This window comes from Apteryx rowi, unplaced genomic scaffold, assembly GCF_003343035.1.
Source record: "Apteryx rowi isolate R43461 unplaced genomic scaffold, aptRow1 scaffold_14, whole genome shotgun sequence".
Taxonomy (NCBI): Eukaryota; Metazoa; Chordata; class Aves; order Apterygiformes; family Apterygidae; genus Apteryx; species Apteryx rowi.
In genome coordinates this window covers 4,666,508-4,690,130 of record NW_020447641.1, presented here as the reverse complement: position 1 = coordinate 4,690,130, position 23,623 = coordinate 4,666,508, and the positions used below count along the sequence as shown (strand labels likewise).

Sequence of the window (23,623 nt, the reverse complement as noted above, 5' to 3'; positions counted from 1 at the left end):
CAGGGACAAGTAATGGTGGTGTTCAGGAGCTTGATATTTTTGCTGGCTTTTCAGCTCCCGCATGTGGCAATAGGTTCTATGGTATGGCTAAATGAGAGTGGCTATGAGGATTTGGTTATTGCAATTAATCCCAAGGTGCCAGAAGATGCCAACATCATTGAAAACACAAAGGTAAGAACATTTGCATTTACATGCTTTGTTTTCTCAGTATTTTAGAATGCCTTGACTTTTTCTACTTGCAATATAGCATGAATCAGGTCCAGCTCCCATTCATGTCAATGGGAATTTTTCCTCTTGTTTTGAATTAATTATTGATTAATCCCATAGTTACTAAACCAGTCATTTCTAATTTGTCTTGCCATCTAGTGTTCTTACTAAGAGCACCACTYGCCTGTGTGAGACAACACTGTAATATAGTCTTTTGGGAGGCAGACTGAAATTCCTTTAAGCAGCTTTCCAAATCTTTACCTGAAAAAAATATCCTACGAATGTTTTTTTAAAAGCCACTGATTATGCTACTATCCTAGCACTTTTCACTAGCTAATATACCTCCTAAMGTACAAAAAAATGCTTAGGTTTAGTGATATTTCTGGGCTTAGCTTTTATTGCAGCCATTGTAGACTCCTGAAAGGCATCCCACATAGATGCCTCTACAGATCAATTCCCTTAGCGTAGGATGCTAGCCAGATCTCAAAGAAAGGAATATGGTTTTGCCTATGCAAAATCATTTTGGAGGAAATCTGCCAAAAAGCATGCTTCTTTGGACAGTTACCCCAACTTCTGCAGTATGTCTAATGCCTGTTAGACCCTGATGTAGGATTATCTCAGTCCCATATCAGTTCTAAGATCAGGTATGAAGGATACCATCCTTAGGTCAGCCAAATAGTTTATAACATTTCCAGATTTCTCTCACCTAACAAGAGGATTACATGAAGCTAAAMTGGATGTGATAGTTTACTTTTTACCATTTCTCACTGATTGCCACCTTTTTTAATAATAAACATAGCTTAGATCAYTCCATTTTCATTACGGGACAAGCTACTAAGTATGTTTTTTAGGGTAGAAGCCTACGTGTGGCAGTTACTGTTCCTGCAAGATAACTACTACATTATATATTTACACAATAGCTGCCCTTATGAGAACTTGCTCTTATACCATTCCTTTAGTTCCCTTAATCTAGTTAAAACTGGTCTGTTTTGTGTGCACAGCAGGCAGGGGTGGGATGAGGACAGGTGAAATGTCATGTCTCACTAATTCTCAACCTGTCATGGGGTTAGAACTCACTATCACTCCCAGGCCTGGCAAATTTAATTTCTTCAAGAAATATCCTTTAGCTGACTTTTCAATGCACATGTAACATAGGTGTTTGATTCCAAAGCCTTTGTCACAGCTTGTTTCTTAGTTTATCAAAAGCCTATGGGACAGATTTCAGCTCCATTCTTCCTTTTTTTCCCCATTGAACAGCTAGTTGTTACTGGAGAGAAAAACAAACAAAGGGAATGCTTTTTCTGATGTCTGTACTCAAAGAAAGGTGGTAAAAGAGCAACATGAAAGGAAAGTAATGGCAGCATATAGTAATAATACAAATAAGAAGAAAGGAGAAACAGTGAATTTGACAGAAAAATGCTGACATTTTTCAGATAAATGAAACACCAGGTGCAGTACCACACTTTACCACACTTGCTATCAAGCTCGTATTACTTTAAGAGAAAAATTCTTACATTTAGTAGTTTTTATATCATATGAAAGCTAGAGTGTGAATTTTATCACAGTCTCTGATTAAGAAGAGGATTATAGAGCAGGTGTAGGTTTCCAAGAACTACAATTTGGTTTCTTCATATATTCTTTTTGTGCTGAAGATGGTAGTACTTCCTCTGTTTTGTGTTATGTACTTAGTGCTCTTTTATTTTACTACTCTTTCTTAACAAGTCTAAATTATTCCTTGCACTTACTTTTAATTTTAAAATTAATATTAATGTTTTATTTTCTTTCATTCCCTAGGTCATGGTTAAAGATGCTTCTAATTACTTGTTTGAAGCTACAAAACATCGATTTTTCTTCAAGTCTGTAAAAATCATAATTCCTAAAACATGGAAGAAAAACACCAACTATTCAAGATTAAAAACAGAATCATATGACAAGGTATGACCTACAGAACTCTTTATGATTAAAACTATAAGGAACAGCTGGTTTGATAATGCTATATTATAAATTATTACAAGATGTATGACTAATCCTGGAAGTTCTCACTCAAGAGGAGAGTTGATGAGAGCATTGGTAGAGTAAAAAATTGTAGGACTGAACTTACTCAGAAAGACTCACCTAACCCTTCTCTATTTCCACCCTTCATTTCTTAATGTTATTTAAGCCTTTGGTCTTATTATTGTAGGCAGATGTCATCATAGCAGATCCTTTCTTGAAATATGGAGATGATCCATATACCTTACAGTATGGAGGATGTAAGGAGAAAGGAAGATACATCCATTTCACACCTAACTTCCTATTAAAAAGCAGTTTGCTTAATATTTATGGAGAAAGAGGTAATACTGCTGTTTAGTTCAATTGCCTGTTTTACTGTTAATACGCAATGACCATGATYTTCCAAAGTGATTAGTGAATTTGGGTACCTCAGTTTGCTTGCCAAAATTAAAACACKTTAAAAGAGAGAGATTTTTCAGAAGTAATAAATTCCTGTAAAGTGTCTGAAGCTAAATATTCAAACACTGGATCCAAAAGTTGTTATCTCTTTGAAAACCTTAAATGGTTATTTTTCTGTACTGTAACTGCTGCTATTAGCAGTAGCCTTCTTTTTAAGCTCACTTACCAGATAAAATATCCACTGCTTGTATATGTTATTTTATACTACATTAGGGACAAAAAATGTAGAGGTTTGCTGCCCTACGGGACAGAAACCTCACAGAAACAAAAGTTCCTCACAAGACTTTTGCCAGCTTAGAAAGCTTCTTTAGAACAGTTCCTGAATTTCTGAGAAAGTCAAATATGAATCAAAATTCTAGTCGTGGTTACTAAATTAAAGCCTTCCTTATTGTACCTCAAGGTAAAATTATTTTTCCTATCACTTAAGCATGTCACAATTTTCTTGTATTACATGAGAGAGGAATTATTTTGTTAAAATGACTTCCTAAAATGTTGAGTTGGTTTTAAATGGTTGTATTTAGAATGTGTATATGTTATTACTTTTCAACAGGCAGAGTTTTTGTGCATGAATGGGCTCATCTTCGGTGGGGGGTATTTGATGAATATAATAGCGATGCACCTTTTTATGTGTCTACAAATTCTGGAAAAGCAAGTGTCGAAGCAACAAGGTATTATTTTTCATATTTCTTCTTTTACATTACACAGTATTAAAAATTTCAGTAACAATTTCTATATTCTTGTCTATGTGGAGTTTGTACTTTGAGCTCTGTAGAGTCTCCATGAGCTGTTCATATGATTAAATGATGTTTATTCAACAGCTACTATTGCATGCTTGCAGCTCAGAGTCCAAGCTGGCTGAATTGCAGTGCTGTTTTGTAACAGGTGCTATAGATAAAGCTACATAGACTTTTGCCCTGTGTGCGACTGCAGACTTCAATTACCATCTGTTACATCTTATTTAACAAAATTTTGTCAAATAGTAGTTATCAACAATACTGAAATCCCCTACTGAAACCACTGTGATTTTAAGTGGTTTCTACAAAGAAACCTTGYCCTTTTTTTGCAGGTTGGGCATTCCAATAGTGTTTTGCATTGCAGCTCCTAGCAAAACATCTTTCCTGCATTGCCTGTAAATACCACAGGATGCTTATCAATTGCATCAACAAAAGACAATGGTTTCATGATTTTAATCATTTCTAGATTAGACTGGGGACTCTGCAAGGCATGAAGAGTGCCTACCTATGTACTTGTGCAATGTCTCATACAGTGGCGTGTCAATGGCAACTTGGCTTTGTGCAGCCAAAATTCAAACCAACAATAAAACGTATCACAGAATATTTAGGGGTTCCTAGCCAACCCTGTCTATCTTCTCTTCCTCTAGGTGTTCAGCTAGTGTCACTGGTGCACCTGTTTTCCAAGAGTGCAATGGAAACAACTGTAATGTAAGGGACTGCAGATACGATGGCCAGCTCTATGAAGCTGGATGCACATTTGTACCAGATAAACAACAAAATATCCCATCTTCTATTATGTACATGCAAAGCTTACCTTCTGTAAGTATTGCTACACCTTTCCAAATTGAGTGTTTAATAACATTTGAGGTCTTGTCAATTATTTCTGCTGGATAAAAAGATCACAGAGTCAGGCATTTCTTTGACTAATTTCTGTCTATTTCAAAGAATATGCACAAATCCTGCTTCCCTGAATAAACTCAAACAACAGGAGACAATTTTTGCTCATAATACAAGTCATTTTTCAGCCAGCCTCTGGTTGCTTTAGCATTTTTTTTCCCCTGCTGTGTGCCTGACTTTCTGGAAGGTGTTTTCTGTCAGTTTGTTACCACCCCCACCATTGACATGTCAACCAATCTGCAGCAAATTCTCTGCTATTTTAGCTCAGTTTCTGATTGATGCTACAGGCAAACCATGGCTTGTTTCAACAGTCTTCCTTCTAAATGAGCTTACTCACCTCCTACATTTGAAACGGCTATCATCTCTTATCTTTTAGGACTTCTTAGGACAACTGTCACCCAGTAAAGATCTTTAATGTAGCCTTGACTGTCTGCCTAGAAAGAACTGTAATAAGTATTAYTGTTGGTTGTATTTACTGCCAACTTGGACAAGTGCTGTAATCTCTAAGACTAGAAATAAAAGCTTTACTAGGAGATTTTGTATAACAGAACTCCACCCAAGTTACAACAACCCCTCTCACTCCTTCTTCAAGAGAAGCAGCTGCACACTCTAGAGAGGGCAGTCTCTCTAGGACAGCCTCTTCTACCTACTGTCCTTTTTTGGGAGAAAAAGACTGCAGAGACCCCTACAGCAAGGACGCAAACATACTCCTTTTGGGGGTGGGCTGGATGCTTATTTAAATCTTCCCCTGTGATAATTCATAGCATCTCTACCTAGGTTTTGTAGAAATCTGCTTTTCCAAGTCTCTCAAAGGACTCATACCTCCTATTACATTGCACACTATCACAGGTACAACAGGTGCCTGTCAAATCTTCTTCCAAGTGATGTTATCAGTTCTATTATAATCTTTTCAAAAGAGAAGACAGGAGCTAGTGGAATTAATCTGAGAGCTGTTTTGTGTCAATGAGGGTGGGATGCATTGAGATCTCAGCATCCTTTTTGCTCCTTTTTTAGAAAATCAGATCAACAAGCATAGAAGTGAAGTGCTCTTACCAGATGCCTTACGTATAAGATACAGGTGATTTTAGATCACTCTCTCTGTAAGCTGCCACCTGAACTGTGTTACCTCCCCTGCAGAACAAACTTGTCTGTCTATCCCTCATGCAGAAGCAGCAGCCCACCTCTCTCAAAAGTGGCCAGGCTGGTATCCTCATGTCAGCTCTGCTTCAGTGGTTGTGCAGGGGTTCTAGGACATGTTAGCATGATGAACAGTCTTCTGGAAAGCTACATCCCTGTAGTAAGGGATGATAATTCCTTTAGCTATTTACTTCTATTTTTTCAGGCAAGCTCTTTCTGAGACCTTTAGTGGTCATGGCTTTCCCTCAGCAGTACTCTGCTGACATCCCTAGACATTTAAGTGCAGGGGAGGTTGTTTCTTGACTCTGTATCCTTTGCATCTGTTTCCTTGTTCTACCCAAGAAGACTCACAGGAATTGGTTCAAGACCATCAGCTTAACCCAAGAAGTTGGTTAAATATGCAGGCTGCTGACTTGTGCTGACCCTCATTCTTGGAGCACCTTTCTCTGCTTGCTTCTTCTAAGATCCTGGCTGGAGAGGCACCATGACACAGAAGACACATTCTCTCATGAAAGAACACCTATATTTGTCCATCTCTCACCACAAACCTCCTATTTTCTGAGATATTTTGTTATACTCATGCTGTTGAAGCTCAGAATTATTATTATCTTCAATCTGACTTTTAGGTGGTTGAATTTTGTGATAAAAGCACTCATAATGCAGAGGCTCCAAACATGCAAAATAAGATCTGCAACTACAAAAGCACATGGGAAGTAATTATGGAATCTGATGACTTTCAAAACTCCTCTACCATAAATAGTCCTACACCCCCTGCTGAAACCACATTCCAACTACTGCAGACCCAAGACAGAGCAGTCTGCCTAGTACTGGATATTTCTGGGAGCATGTCATTGGTAAGAATACACATTTTATATGCATTTTTGACAAAAAATATTAAAAATGCAGATATAAAATAATTTAAATACTTTCAGTCAATATTCCAGTAATTAACTTTATTATTTTAGAAAAAAGGAGACTAATTTCTCCCTGCTAATCTTATTTAGAAATTCCTACAAGAAATTCCTTCAAAATACAGAGAGTGGTCAAACTTGGTCTCCTTTTTCTTATAAAATCTCAAATTTAAATATTTTCTTTCCTTTGTTTCAGACCTAGAATGACATTGCCATTGTATTTCTCCCAAACAGAAAGTATGTTATAGATAGGATTTTATTTTGTATTAAGTATGATTCTAAAATTATTTAAAACAATATGTAGGTAAGTACCAATAAATGAGATGTTCTCCTCTCATCATGATACTGCTTTTTCAAATCAAAAATGTGAATTATCTTAATGCTATGTCATTTTAACATGGCTGAGGCTTTTCCACCTTAATTTTTTTTCACAAAATTTTGCATAGTTTTACTCTTTCAGAACTTTCCATGGCATGAGCTACTAAGCTTATTTATGAACACAAGGTTAAGTAAAGGTCCCTGAATATGTACTCATTTGCATAAATACCTAATACTTTCATAAAACTGATATCAATGTGATCAGCTGCAGAAAGGTGACAAAAGTATTTTGGACAGACAAGGCCATTTCCCCATGCTTTCTTAATAGACTGCCTCTATGCAGATTCTAACAGCTTCTAAAAATGAGCCTATCATCTTYTGATGACATACAGAATTTCCTTATCTATAACTTACTTCTTCCAAGATTCAGCAGTGAGCCAATGACAGTTTATATTTTCTCAAAAATATTACAAGTTTGGACTGTCATGTCATAGGAATTCAAGATTAAAAATTAGACTTTTTCACTGGTTTAATAATGGGAAGGTCATCTCTAGTTTTTGCATGGAGGCCACAATACTTACTTGTGCCTYGGAAAATATAAATGCCAAGAATAGCATTTATATCGATCTCAAGGAAATAATTTATAAGGCTCAAGCATGTTGAGAAATATTCTTAAATATTTGACAGTTATGCCTTAAACCAAAAAGTACACAAAGAAGCATAAAGCAGCAAATGCTCTAATTCTCTAGGTACCTACAAATAAGTATGGGATTCTCCCATAGTGCTCCATTAACAGACCTATTTCCAGATGTGCCATTCCACTGCAGTGCTGTTCCTGGGGCTGATCTTCAGCAAAGATTTGCAGTTGTAATAAATTATATAATGATTTTTATAATATGGATGAATGTCTGCCAATCATTATACATTTTATGAAATCAGTTGGTAATTAATAATGTAATGTTTACTCAGAAAGTGAAGATAATTATGAATCCTGCAATAATAGCTAGCTTCAGAGAGAAATATTTTCAAGTTTAACTTTTTTATTTCAGTAATTGCTTCAAATATTTACATTTAAGATATAAATTATTTTACTAATATTCAATTTCCAAAATACTTATTGTCTAGGCTAACCTACCCCATGGGTATTAGAGATTCTGTACTTTTGGACTGAAAACATGCTATCAAAACAAAAAAGTAACASATAATTTGTTAGAAATGAGGTCATAACCTCAGAAGATGAAGTTTGGTTAATGATATCTTTCCTGAAATGTACAGTTTGCAAACACACTTTCATGATACCAGAACATGGTACACATCTCCTCTGTTCTGTGACTGAACACACATATGAGTTGTCTAATGTACCTTATAGCAGATAGTTATTAATTTTTCATTACAAACTGAACAACATCAATAGTTGCTATATTTTCAGAATAGATATCTAAGGATGCATTCTAAGGATGTTTTTTGTCTCCACATACAGCGTGACCGCATTAACCATCTCTATCAGGCTGCAGAGGTATTTCTGCTCCAAATTATTGAAATTGGTTCCTGGGTTGGAATTGTCACATTTGAATCTACAGCAAATGTAAAAGCTCCTTTGCAACAAATAACCAGTGATACAGTACGCCGTAGTCTTACTCAATATTTGCCTAAAAGTGCTAATGGAGGAACAAATATCTGCGCAGGTATACAGACAGGATTTAAGGTAAAGTACAATGTGGAAATATCCTCTAGAATGTAGGGAAACCGATGAAAAATCAAGGAACATACTTGATAGTCCACTGAACATGGTCTTCCGGCACAATCATGTATGTTCATTGCAATGAACATATAGAATAGATAAGTACTGAAATGGGAAGTTGTGCAGCAGTAGTATTATTAATTCCCAGGGTTCACAAGTCAGGAATCAAACCCCTAAAATTATGAAATCTYGTAAAAATCCTGAGATCAGAAAAATAGTAACAGATAGATATTATTCTTTTCTTATCTATTTTACTTCCTGGGGCTGGCAGTCTTTGAAAAACTGAGCAGATGTCACCTAATTCAGTTGCATGTCTGTGAATCAGTAGCAATGTGTAGGAGAAGGGAAGAGAAAGAAAGAAAGAAAGAAAGAAAGAAAGAAGTGCTAGAGAGAATAACAAGACTGCTGAGGCTGCTGAGAGTCCTAGGCAGAAAGGAGGCTCAGGACAGGGGAGACCAGGAGGCAGGAGGGCATCCAGATAGGGATGGAATAGCCAGAGACAGAGGCGTCACCCACCCCGCCAACAAGAGTCGCCCCACCTTCACCTRCCCCAAATCCCCCTTGGGACTATGTCTTTCCTTCTCTAGTCCTGAAATTTTGAGCGGAGAATAAAGAGTAGTAGTTCCAGATATCGGACATAAAGTTTTTATATGTTGCCCTTAAACACCCACACCCTGAACTGGCAAAGCATACACAGGCAGGATATTTCTGAGATATTCAATGTGGGATGGGTTTCTTTTCCAGGAAAATATATAATAAATGTTTATTTATTRTAATTTAACACTCACTAGTTATAAGTGATTAAATGTTTCAATATCAATTGTAATAATATCATAACAGTTTTAGTGTTAAATAAAACCTCAAACATTTATTAAAGAATAAATTTGTCTTATATTTGAAGGTAACACAGTTCTGAATGCATACACTGACTGTGCTTTGGGATAAGCTAGGATTTAAAATTATTCTGTTGCTAATATCTTGAATTCTCTTCTTAATTCAGGTGATTACAGATAAATTCAAAACTACATATGGTTCTGAAATTGTACTGCTGACTGATGGAGAAGACTCGAATATTGCAAATTGCCTTGATAACGTGAAACAAAGTGGGGCAATAATTCACACCATTGCATTAGGGCCTGACGCAGCTAAAGAATTAGACGAGTTTTCAAGGGTGACAGGTAAATATTCTAAATAAATTCTTTTTCTGGTTTGCATATTCAAGTATGAAAATGTAAAATAAGAGCAATTAATTGCTCTAGGAAATTAAATACCTTTGATTTTAATAAATATAATTTTTATAAATTTAATTTTAAAGAAGTTCCATTTTCACAACAGGTTTTTTTAATGCAAGCAAGCAGCACTATTTAGACCCATAGTTTTGTTTTAGTGGTTTTGATTTTAAAAATATAGTAACATGASAATACTTTATTACTAAAGAGATTTAATTATGACATTGCTATATAACATACAAAAAGAAGTGTTCTGTAATGACTAGAATTTTATTTGTGGCATTGCATGCAATGACTAGAACTTTCTCTACTCTTTAATTTATAAGTATTTATTTATTATGTAAATAATAATTTTCTCTAACTGTTGCAGCTGAAGTGCATTATTAGAAAATGTTAAAACACTCTTACTACCTTGTCATTAGCAAGCTTAGCTGTTATCATCTGAGCTGGTGCTACACAATTAATTTTAAAATAGCTGTTTAAAAACTATCCATCAGGGTGTTGCTTCATGCTGAAGTACCTGCAAAAACTGTGGGAGAATGCAAACTCCTTGGGTAGATCTAGAATGCAGTTTGATTCTAAACAGATATGGCAAATAAATCTTATTTGAGAGGTGCGCATGCTGTGTATTTTCAAACTTATCTACTTGCCTTAGTAATTTAAATAACATTGAATACCTTTGTATACTTTTACATCTTTGGATCAACATGGCTATGGGAGAGTCTAGAGCTCAATTCTGTTCTGGTCTGTATTTTAAGACAGAATTGGTTATTCAGGTTCCAATTGCAGAGTATTTATTAACAGTGATTCGTGAGCCAGAAAGAACCCATACAGTCCTTCAGAATGCACTTGCCATCTAGCAAGTCTCCCCTCTCAGAAACAAAAATCAAATCTCCAAAGATACTGTGTAGATCTCTGAGCTAATGCTTCTGCCAGTGTGTACGACTCCACATGAGACAGAGCCATGCATCTGACATGAGCTGCCTGCACACGTACATCTGCGCGTGAGGGATGGGGGTGAGCAGCGTTACATGGCAGGCAGGGGCTGTGAGGGCAGACGCTACATTTTGGGTATCTCACCAAGGTTCAGCCTGGCACAGCAGCCTCTCTCCCACGTGGGGATTCCTGTGCCCTCTGCATTCAGTGCACAGCAATGGCTCAGTTTGTGTCTGGCCTGTAAGATCCCAGATTGAAAGAAGGTTCAGTGCAGCAAATACATGAAGTGCAGATGCTTCAGTAGAGCGCATGAAATCATGCACAAGTAATTCTTTAATAGATCTGCACTGAGTACCAGAACCTCAAATGGACTGGAGCTGTGTGAAATCAGTATGCACGTAAAGAGATCCCAACTTTACACTATTAAAYAAACAGAGGTGATCTGGATCTCAAAGAGCCACAAATCATGGAACGCCACGATCTCATTTTTACAGAGACTTTTTCAGAGCAGAATTTCATTTAAGGGATAATACATGACTCAGAATCCAAAGGTAATACAAACAGTCTAAAAATGCTGTACTTGACGAAATGCGGCAGGTGTGTGATTTTTAGGCAAACTATGCCAATGGGAGATAAAATGAGTTTATTGCATAAGTKGGAATTGATTTTTACATGATTTTACCTTGATGTATGTATTAAAGCATTAAAAAAGGTAAATTTAGTTTTTGGACTTATTAACAAATTGTCTTGGTAGACCATTCAATACCAGAAGTCACATAAAATTTACCAATTTTAGAGTAAAAATTAATATTTCTAATTATTTTACTCTTGTTTTTCAGGAGGTTTACAGCTTTATGCTATAGATGAAGTCCTCCCCAGTAAATTAATTGAGGCATTCAGTGGAATTACATCAGGAAGTGGAGATATATCTGAACAGTCTATTCAGGTCTGAATATCAATACCTATTTTCCTCTTAGCTGATTAGTAACTGAATGAGGTTAAACATTAATGATCCTAATTGTCAGTGCCTGACTTAAAGGTGCAAAATAAACTGCAGTTTGGAAATAGTGGTCTTCCTTAGTGGTCTTCTACCTTAAGTGAAATAAATTGAAGAGACTTTGACAGAAGAAAGCAAGCACAGCTCTTCCAGGTTGCCTAGTTCACTCTTATATGAAACATTATCTTTTAGAGCATTTTAATAGTCTAACTCAAGGAACAAAGAAACAACCAAAAATATAGTTTCTMTCTTAAACCGTATGTAAAATCTATGAACTTTTAGACTTTTCATGTAGGCAAACTGTTACTTAGAATTTAGCAACTCTCATTCCTTACTTTGTTAATATTTTAACATAGACCCAGTTCTGTGTTTTATCCAAAATGTACTACTGGCAAAGACAGCTAGATTATAAGCAGCAATCAATGCAGATTTGACAAACAGGTCTGGTGTTTTTTTGAATTATTATATTGCCTTTGATTGACTCTTCTGCCTCACATACATAGAAGAGAAAAAATTTTTAAGTTCATGTAGGGCTATTTTCTAATCGCAGATTTAATCATTTATAAAATAGGAGTGAGGAAATTATGAGAAAATTACTACCTATTTAATAAAGGAAATCTTGTTTCCTTCTCTCTCCTATATGTTTTCCTTTGTTTTGTTGTTATCTCTCTCTCTCTTTCTTTACTTTTAAACCCTACAATCATACGGGGAGACTTTTTTTTTTCTCTCTGAGGGACAGACAAACTACAGTGGAAATATAGTGATGCTTTCTTGCACTAGAAAGATCTAGATGCTCTAGAGAGGTAGATAAATAGATTAGATACAAAACTGAAGGACTTATGCTTACCATAACTTATTATGTTTACCATAATTTCTACACTTAAAATCAGTGTTATTATGCAAGCTACCATCACTGAAAGTGAGTCTGTGATTTTACGGTTCTTCTTCATCCAATAGTTGTGCCAAATGGCTTTAATTTCCCTGTAGGCAGAGACAGCAGCACTAGAAAGCATTCTGTCTTCTCTGTACAGGTCTGAGTTATAAATAAAGCAGCAGAGACATCTTCATGTTAGTTTCCTTAAGGCATAAATTCATTTMAATTCTAGTCCAGGACTAGTCCATTTTAAGTCAACAGTGCATGCATACAATATTGCCCAGCAGCTGATGAATCACTCTGAAAAGACGTTATTTTAAGTTTCCCTACTAACTAATAATAAGACAAATTTTRTTTCTCTAACAGCTTGAAAGCAAAGATCTAGAAGTTGCAAGYAAACAATGGATAAATAATTCTGTGACTATTGACAAAACTGTGGGAAATGACACTTTCTTCGTTATTGCATGGAGTCTATATCAACCACGTATTTTTCTAAGGGACCCCAAAGGAAAAGAGTATGGAAACTCAGACTTTACAGTTGATAATTCAAACCCCAAAACAGCTCGACTTGGTATAAATGGCACTGCAGAGGTAAATACTGAACATTTTCTTTTATTTTCTGAACACATCAACATTTCCTATAGAGTAGGATACACCTTYTCTTTAATTAATTTTTTATTATATAAGGGGAAAAGAAGGTGCTGTTAGAACAGGAAGCTTTTTTACTAGATTTTTATATTTTTATATTTGATTTGCAGGTGGGAGACTGGCATTATCATATTGAAAATTATTATACACAAAATCAAATTATATCAGTAACAGTTACCTCTCGAGCAGCATCTTCTGATGTTCCTCCTGTGATTGTCAAAGCTTACATGAATCAGGCAAACACGGCACCTAATCCAGTGGTCATTTATGCAGAGGTTAGTCAAGGGTTTTTGCCTGTTCTTGGTGCAACTGTGATAGCAACCATAGAGAAAGACAAAGCTGCAACAGAGAGCCTTCAACTTCTTGATAATGGTGCAGGTAAGTTTCCATATAGACAGTCAAAACCTTTGCATTTATGCATTTTGGCATCCAAGTCTGCATGCTCCCTTCAGACTTAGTGATAACTAAGGACTGAGTCATGACTATGCCCTAAATCAAGAAGAGAATAACAAGGGGGGTAGAGAACCCTACTGCTGCAGGACAGAAGTAAACTACAGGATTTTTGCTTGGTTTGCTGGATATTATTCTCAATATTTCTATACCAAGGTGCTGATACAATCAAGAATGATGGAATCTACTCAAGGTACTTTACTTCTTTCCAAAGCGGTGGAAGATACAGTCTGAAAGTGAATGCCCATGGGAGAAATACAACTGTCAGACTTGGCCTCAGACAAAATCGAGCCTTGTATATACCAGGCTACAGAGAAAATGGTAAAGAACATTTAAAAAAAGGAGATTGTATGATTTGTGTTTGAATGTTGGTGTAAAGGTTTTGCAAATGGGATCATTTGCATTCAAAAAAATGTATTTAATGTTAACAGTTGTTCCATCTATCATTCCCACAAAACAAAACAAAACAAAAAAACAGGTGCAACTATGGTATCCTATGTAAGGGAGCAGTGCAAAATGTTGTCTTTAATCTAAAAATTAATTTACCTTACAGCCATGAGAAGCATAAATATTGCTCAGAGTCTGTATTTCAGCAACTGATGACATAAATTTTAAAACTATCATTCTTAATGAGACTTCAACATGAGAGTTTTGGGTAAAATGTTCATTGTGCAGAATTAGTATACAAACTAATGATGGTAGAAAAATTAGCTCCTGAGATTTCTTGAGTTTTGAGTACTTTTTCTTCCTAATGGTGAATAAATGTTAATTGTTGCATTTAATATTCTCACACACATACACTGTGAGATTTAGAAGAATTAATATAAAAATTGTCTAAAACTCCCACAAAGATACGGCCTACAGAATTGAAATTTTCCTAGTCTGTGATATGTAGGAAGACATGGATAGAATTGCCTTATTGCAGCCAATACCAACTCCTGCAATGTGCTTTACTGATAGTAGCATCACTTCCAATTTTCTGCACTTCAAACTTATTCTGCTTTTGGGGTTTTCTAATTTTTATGCTGACAATACTGAGATTACTTGTTTTCTGCCTTCACCAACTTTTCCACTAAATTTGAGTAAGTTAAGGAAAAAATGATAGGATAAGAATAGATAAGAATAGATAATAAGAGATAATAAAAATGAAAAGAAAATGTAAGTCAGAATTTTGTAATGGTAAAAGCTGAAAAATTTTCCAAACAGGTAAAATTCARATGAATGCACCAAGACCTGAATTTACTGATGAAGAAATCCAAGCCAAGCTGGGAAGTTTCAGCAGAATTGCAACAAGTTCTTTTGTATTGAATGTTAGCACAGGAGCTCCTCCTTCTTTTCCACCTTGTAAAATTACAGACCTTCATGCTTATATAGACAATAAAACAATTATCTTGACTTGGACAGCTCCAGGGGGTGTCCTTGATATTGGACAAGGTAAGTCAGACACTTTATTTTAGTGAGATGAGGTTGATACTTTATTGCCTTTTAGCTGAAAGGACATGGCCTTTAAGGACAACCAACCAGAAATGAGAGCTACATCTTTCCCACCTGGAAAAGTAACCAAAAAAAAGGTACTCTGTTGCACGACATTTGTTTTAGTTCTCCTTAATTCTTCATGGTGGGGGGAAAGAGTGAGTAACAAGAAATATTACATACAAAGCACATAAATAAAATTATAAAAATTGTAATACGACCACCACAGACTCCAGCAACAAATCTTAGTCCGTGTTTGTTCATGTGAGCCAGGTAAAAAAAATGGACAATACAAAGTTTTAGTCCATTTACATAGATGGAGTAAGGTTCTATCCATAATACTCATTTTAAGTATGTTGTAAGGGAAAAAGGAAACCTAATTACAGCTGTAACGCACATGCATTTCCTTTCATTAACCAGAGACTGCATGTTAAAATATACAGTCTACAGTCATGCAGATTACAGCTTCAGATCAAAATCTCATACTTACCTAAAATTTTTAATAACTGGCCACTCAGGGAACAAATCTGAAATAAATAAAAAACTTGCAGATGCTTGTATGTAGTTATTTTGCAACTATACTTCTACATCTAAACCGACTGATAGCTAAAGTGGCCAGTTATTGCAGTATAGGTTAGGGTAGCGGGTTCCGTGCTGGTGTGGAGCTGGGCATATCATGCATCTGTGTCTACTATCTAAACAGAGAGAAAGAAGGAGGAAGAGATGAAAGCAAGTAGAATGCAAACAAAGAGGAGGAAGTCTTGAAAAGCTGCAGTCTTGAAACAGAAGCAGCAGTACCCCAAAAAATTAGGAAGTCAAACACATTTACAGCAATGTAACTACAAGTTCTTTTGATTACAGACAAATGGGACAATCATTTAGTATATATCTCAGTTTTTGCTAGTTTCAGAACTTCATATTGAGATAGAAAATGCAGATCAGATGCAAGGCCCACACCGATATATTATATATATAATATATATATAAAATATATTGTATATATAATTATATATATTATATATTGGTGTATATTATATATAATGCATATTTTAATTGCCATTTGATCTTACATATATACTTGGACAGCATAATTTCTCATTCAGCTACATTTTGCACRGCATTGGTAAAACAATGTTTTTAAGGCTAGTGAAGGGAAGGAGTTCCCAGACTCAGGAACRATACACTTTTGACCATGTAAAGTAAGGTTCTAATAGCAATCCTGCTGAACCTCCCACCCCCGTTCCCTGAACATTGTCGATGGTTAATTGACCTGGGCAGTCTGTAGGAAGACAGGAGGAGAATCATCTGCATTTTAACAAAATTGTTCTGGAAGTCCTATATTGTCACCACAAGCAGGGGTATTAAAACATTTGTGTTAATTTGTTGTTACATATATTCTTTTTTTCCTAGCTGATCACTACATAATAAAAACCAGTGAAAATCTTCTGGACCTAAGAAATGACTTTGATAATGCTACTTCCGTGAATTCCTCTGATCTCATACCTAAAGCTGCTGGTACCAAAGAATTATTTACAATCAAACCAGAAAATATAACAATAGAAAATGGCACTACAATCTACATTGCTATACGTGCTGCTGCTAACACAAGCTTGACCTCAGATGTGTCTAATATAGCAGATGCCACATGGTTCCTTCCTCCAAAAGCACCTGTGCCTTCAGAGAAGCCTTCAGATGATGAAGGCAATAAAGGTGGTGTTAATATTACAATAATAGTGGCAATAGTAGCTGGATGTGTAGTTGTTGTTTGTATTATTGTAAGTTCAACTGTGTGTGTTTTACAAAAAAAAAACAGAAGAAAGGATCCTGCAATCAGAATGTAAACATATCTATTAAATAAAAGCYGAGAAGGAATTTAGTGTAATTTTTACTGTAAGTTCCAAAACAGGAAAAGAAATATTTGTATGTTTGAAGATTAAATGCCCTGATTTTAAACAGATATGTATTTGTCTTTTTTGATACGCTTACAGATGAAGATTTTCAAAAGTGTCTTCTATGTACACTGATTAAATGGTAAACACAAAAACAGGCACTCAGACATGTAATATGTGTACTGTCATTTGTTTCTATGCAATCTAAATACTTCAACTATTCTGTTGCAAGATTTTTCCAATGTAGTACATTTTGTTTTCTTAAAAAAGAAGGTAAAGAAAAATGACAGTTTCCTTATTTTTATTCTCCACATAACAATCAAGTAAGACAAGATGGAAAAAGAGAACAGAGATCTTCAAGCAGTGCAATATGATTTTCTATGCAACTTTCACATGTTTTCAGATAGGCTTAGTGAGCCAAGAACAAAACTATCTACCTCCAGGGTGTTTATTTTCAAAAAAATACTTAGGTATGTGGAGCTACAGGTGTGTGTAGAGCAGTATAAAATTTTAAAACTTGCAGAATGAAAGTTGCACAGTATACGCAAACGAGCACATGGAAAATGTTCCAAGGTGGAGATTAAAAAGAGCTATAAATCAGGAGCCAGGATGAGCCTTTATATAGCTTAAAAGCTGCTAAAGAAGAAAGAGTGTGAAGGAAGGAGGGAGAGGGATCTATATGACTGTATTTCTATTGCTACTGTATACGTATTGTTTGGTAGGAACTACATCATACAATCAGAATAAATGGGTTGCAGCACTGTTCCTGGAACTACTTCCTTGAGCTATATAAAAATATGGCAGACCTTACATATACAATGCCCATGAYCCAAGACAAATGATGCATTACTCCAAAGACATCCCACTCCTACCTGCGTAGTGAGCAGAGCTGCAATGGTCTACTGTGTGGTGACACTGACATCTAGTGGGCTTCACACAAAACACTTCCAGTTTTCCAAAACTGTTCCAAAAATCACTTTATATCAAACCATTTCTTTTGAGGATACTATGACCTTAATATAAAGGCATAATTAAGGGTAAAATCAAATATGATTAAACCAAAGTTTAATTAAGTACTTACAGTTGGCTCCTATTACTATAGGAGCATTTAGAGGATTCATTTGAAGTAAAGGCTTCATTTTACTAAGCACTGTATATATTCATAATAAAAGATCTGAAGAACTCAGTTCAAATAATGCAGGATTCACCTCCTTCCAGAACATCTGTGCAAAAGGCAGACATAATTTTCTCATTTGCACTTCCTGACAAGTAAGTGCAAAATGAAAGGGCAAGACTGTTTTAATGATWTCACTGATTATGTTTACATTGACAGTATGCATATTCAAATGCCATGTGGGCTGGGATGCTGGCTATTGATGCAACTGTCACATGTGAGTTCAGACGATCTAGAAAAGCTGTGCTAGTTAAAGTCAAAACCATAYAAATTTTTTTCCTAAGTACGGTCTTCCCAATGCTCTTCTCAAAATGATTGCATCTTCCAGCTTCCTTCACAGAGCTTTTCGAGTAGTAGATCTCACAGTCTTCTACAAAGATTAGTTTAAATATTCCTGTATCACCAATGGAGAAATTGCTGTACCTTGTGATAAACTGCTTTTCCTCACAGTCATCAATCAGCAGGTAACAGGTAGAGCTGCAAATATAGCTCTGGTCATTAAACTATCATTGCACAGTAAAAGGGAGAAAATCAAAAACTTTGTTCTGATTTTTATTTCCATAGGGGCCAGTTCTGGCCTGTAGAATTTTCCATATGATCTTCCTCTGAGTATAGACTTTTCTAAGACAGAGAGCTAGGCAGAATGGGACCAAACTGATATGCTGCTTGGGTACCAAAATATCCCACCATGCCTCCAGGAAGTATGAAACTGTAGAAACAAAGGTTTTCAGAAAAACAACACATGATTTAACCAGTCCAGCTCCCTGAAAGTTCAGGACCTTTGCCTACTGAGTGTTTTGCCAGTTCCTCTATGCACTTTTAGTACAATTCCAGTTGAAGTGTTTCCAGGGAGTACAGCAGCAGCTGCAGTGACAATCAGTAGAAGACTACACTAATGTAAAAAGGAGCATTAATTCCTACTCAGATAGCCATAGTTTCTGGACAAAAGCATGGTGTTGAGAACAGTCACCTTCTGGTTCTGTCAAATCCAGCGCCCAGATTTTAAATGCAAGCCTTTACTGTACAGAGACCAAGCAGCCGGCACTACTCATTTTATATTCTTTGCCCAGTTACTACAAAACTCATCTCACATTTGTTAATGTTGGCATGGAGGCTATATACTCATACCCAAACAAGCGTCCCTACCTATTTTAGTAATATAAGCTTTGATTATTAAAGAGAGGGAAATATTAAATACATTTCTTTAGAAACAATACATTCTGCTCCTTTTATTTTGTATGTGTTTTAATTACATTAATGCATGTTGAACCAACTTTACCTTCAGATTTCCGTGCATATATATGCTCAACATGTGGTTCAAGGACTGCTGCTATTCTTTGCAGTATTAATTGGAGTTCTGTACAGTTATGGCTGGTAATGTGCTGGCAGCACTCTTCATTTCCAGCTGTTTAACTGCATTAAAAGAGGATATAAATCCATAATCATAAAACAACTCTTTTATACAAAACATATGTTGCAACTGCATAATCATAAGTGGTAAGTAGTGACAAAAGATGTGACCCATGTAACTATTTATATTATAGAATTAAATAAGTATGAATTTCAGTACAAGTACCATAGTATTGGGATTATTCATACTACCAAAAGTTATTTATTTATTTTAATGTGTTACCACTGCAATATAAACTGAATCATGGAGTCATTTTTTGGGTGGTCTTTATTAAATCTTTGACCTCATAGCCTTCAGTTTAAATTTTTCCTTCCCATAAATTCAGAAAGCAATACTGGGAGTCAGCTTATAAGCATTTAATTTATAACTTGTTATTCTTTATACCGTAAGTATTTCATACTCTTAATTATACCAGAAATATTTTAAGTTAATATAAAATGTTTATAATTACTATTTTGTAGGTGTAAATCTTTAAGGATATGATAAAAAATTCATTAACATCAAGGAAAAAACTCTGGAAGCACTCCCAACAGATTTGTTAGATGTTGGTAAGTGATATACAAGGGATTGCTTTAAAGTTCAAGTATTTTTAGACACCCATTTGTTCCTCAAAATTAAATTACATCTTACTGACAAAGTCAATAAACAAAACAAAAATTGACTTCATCTATGAAGCCATTCTGAACCATGCCAAAATCTGCTAAACCAAGAATGTTTTTGCAAAGTGATTTTGAAAAATGCTCAATATTTCATACATTGTCAGTGCTTTGACTTTCATCAAGCTTGTCAAGAAAAAGCTACTAGACAAGAAAAAAAATTAAGATTAGTTTCTTCATGGATAAACTGGACACAGAAGTTAGTACAGAGTTAGTAAAAGAGACTGTGCTACACCATATAGTGATTCACACCTACAGATCTCAAGTTTCATGCCCTATTTTACAGTGTATTCAAAGGTAAAAACTTTGTTATAAAACTTTACAGCTACATAATCAACATAATAAAATAAAATAAATGTAATGATCTGCAGAGACATAAAGGACTAGAGCTACAGCAATTCTAACCATTAGTATTTTTTGCCTCCTACTTTAGGGAATCTTAGTCAGAAATCCTCAAAGCTCTCACTCAGTTATTATCAAATAACAGTAAATAGTTCTCTGTATCAATTCCATTTCTGACCATGGGCAGGGATGTTCCAGGGTGTGTTTATACACCACAGTACAAGATGTAAAGGCTTAYTTCTTGGATCTTTTTGTGCTGAAGATCAGGCAATTGGAAAAATATGGTGTTCACTGGTGTGATCTTGAAAATGTATCTACCAGTGCATGGGTCACCCACCTTTTTTTCCAATAGTCAGAGATGAGAGGACATGGCATGCTTAAATTTCTTTTTCAGCCTGAGACAATTCAGTAGATTCTCTTGTGGTTTATACTTCAATATACAAGTTGACCATCCCTGCTGTCCACCCTACACTTCTGAAGGAGATTAATGTTCCTCTGGCACTGGTGGCAGAAGCAAACATGCTGACTCCTCAGGCATTTCCAGCTGATTAGATCAGAACTAGTTAGGGCATTGCTACACACCATACATTCTATGAACATACCTTTAGAGCTCTTTAGCTCAGTATCTAGTTCATAACTAAGCTCACACACCASACACGACTCTCCTTACCTGAGCCAGATGCATTAGTTTAACCTGAACCCAACCCCCAGACCATTGGTTTGGCTCTGAATAGCATCTGTAAAGGAGGACCAAATTTACCACTAAGAGCCCCTGCTGCAGGTGTTGAAGCTTCCAATAAAGACAGGACAGACAGCCTGCATGTGGTAATCTCTTAAAATGACAAAAGGAATCTCCAAGCTGTTAACACCAAAATGCATGTTTCTTCCAGGACGTCCAAAAACTTTCTAGAGTTTGTCATGACCATTAAGTTATAGGCTTATAGGGTACAGAGAAAGAGAACTTCAAGAAAGCAAATAACTCCATAGTGGTTTAGTGGATAGTAAAATACTGTGGAATTCAGATAGGTAACAAGGAGTTCCAGATTCCGTTCCAATGACTGAATTTAATTTTACTTTAAACAGTTGTAGGGTAAAATGGTGCAAAAAAGTCAAGGGCTGCTTAATATGAAATATATAAACATGCGTTAGGACAGATCTCCTTCCTCTTAGATAAGTGTGGTAACCATTTGCCTGAAGAGTTATTTTCTCCCTTTCACTCACCCACTGACTGCTTAAATATTCGAGAAAAGAGGAAGAAGGCTAACAAAACCTGAACATCCCCTACCCCACACATGCCAAAAAGCAACTTGTTAAAGGTGGAAATACTGTCTAGTTAAGGTATCTTTCTAAGAGGTGGGAATGTTGTGATTAGACCTCTTTAGGAAGGAAACAATTAAAAATAGGTCTTCCAAATCCTATGTGAATACTCTAACCCATGAGGGCTAAAAAGAAGGGGCTCTTCCTCCTCTTCCATCCAGGTTATGTTAGAAAGAAGTGGCATCTACCCACTCAGGAAAGAGCTGAGTGTCAAGGCTATCAATATACCATAGAAAGCAGCTCCTTTCTCTGGTATGTGAGGCCCATRAGCCCTGGGTAGCAGCAGGGTGCAAGGCTCAAGGAAGAGCCAGCAGTGTTTTGGCCAAGGCTAGACCACGCTGGCCGTTGTGAATTCCAGCCTGTACACGTCATTCTCCCCAGGCATTATTGGGGTACCCATCTATCTCACCTGAGGTGAGTACTTTTGCCTGAAGGTCACCAYGCTCAATTTGACATTGCAGTCAATGGACTCCATCAATGAGAACTGCTAATGGTTAACACCAACGAAAGCTATAAAACAAAATAATTGTATTTATGTGTCCTAATTTTAAATCTTTGATGTTGCTGTCTTTTCACATATCCTACACTGGTATCACAAGCAGCAGTAATTGGTTTTTATATGACCACATAGTATTGTCTGCAAGCGCATCACCTCCTCTAACACCTGAGACTCTTGAGACATTATTATGTCAGTAAAGCTCATTTTAGGAAAATGGAAAAAAACTAGCCATATAGTTTTTATATACAAATATTTATRCACACGTGTATTATGTACATGATACAATAAAAGCTGAAACAGGTAAAACACAATTCAAGCAAAGCAAACGAATACACAGAACAGCTTTCAGGCCCTCTCCTTATCACTACTACTTGTAAAATRAGAACTTCATACAGTTTGGGTTTTGTTTTGTTTTTTAAATCCTGGAATAGGAGCAGTACTTAAGTAAGATTGTGTTGATTGTTACATTTATTTCCTTTTTCTGGAATTCACTTCCTGTCCTAATGCCCTAGGATTTCCTCTGACTTTATCAAAYTTAGCTAAGGATTACTGTTTGTTGGTGAGTTACCTAACTGAATCACCAGGATCATTTTCAAGCTAGAAATATTAATTTGTTGCCAATAGTGCCACATTGTAAATCTGTTTTAAAACAACCATCCATGTCATTCTTGAACATTTGAAAATTGTGATGAGAAAAGCTAAAATAACACAAAATTTTTAGAGCATGATTTCATCTTTTAATTTGCTTAGTTAGTGGCAAYGAGTAAGAATTGAGTAGAACTATGATACTTCAGGTATTTTTAAATACTACTTCTGTGATACTTTGGTGGTATTCTACAATTGTCTCTATGTACATATTTATCTAAATGAATGCTTTTAACAAATAGCCTTTTTCTGAGTGACTTCTGACAAATTCTTTCCCGATTCACATTGTCACGGCCTATCCTAAAATCATTTTTCATGAAGACAAACGAGATYTGACTCGCAAAAACCCCGGACTGAACGAACGGGGGCGGAGGGGAGCCCCAGCGCTTCCGAGTCCTCCCCGAGGATGCCGGATGTCGGGCCCCGGGCCGCGGCGGGTTGCGCAGGCAGCGCCGGGGCCGGGCCACCGAGGACAAGCGCGCCCCGAGCAGGGCGGAGCGGGGCACCGCCCCGGCCGCGCTCGCACAAGATGGCTTCCCGGCTTCCGCCCGGCGCCCAGCGCAGGGGAGCTCCCCTGCCCCCCTGCCTCCCCGCACTGCGGGCGGACTCCCTGACGGCCCGGGCGCTGCCGCGCGCAGATAACGGCCAGAGCCCCCCTGAGGCGCACCACGCGCGCCACGGCCCCCC

At 36.5% G+C, this 23,623-nt stretch overlaps 1 protein-coding gene across 1 annotated transcript; it reads left to right on the top strand.

Annotated features, from left to right (window-relative positions):
• Positions 1 to 16,844, top strand: LOC112961922 (calcium-activated chloride channel regulator 1-like). Its single transcript, XM_026057646.1, has 14 exons — positions 1 to 171; positions 2,002 to 2,142; positions 2,390 to 2,540; positions 3,209 to 3,326; positions 4,040 to 4,211; positions 6,053 to 6,280; positions 8,136 to 8,360; positions 9,397 to 9,574; positions 11,401 to 11,507; positions 12,799 to 13,023; positions 13,191 to 13,458; positions 13,687 to 13,851; positions 14,737 to 14,964; positions 16,414 to 16,844. The coding sequence occupies exons 1-14, from the start codon at positions 13 to 15 to the stop codon at positions 16,842 to 16,844; spliced, it is 2,796 nt and encodes a 931-aa protein (XP_025913431.1). The 5' UTR covers positions 1 to 12.
• The last annotated feature ends 6,779 nt before the right edge of the window (positions 16,845 to 23,623 follow it).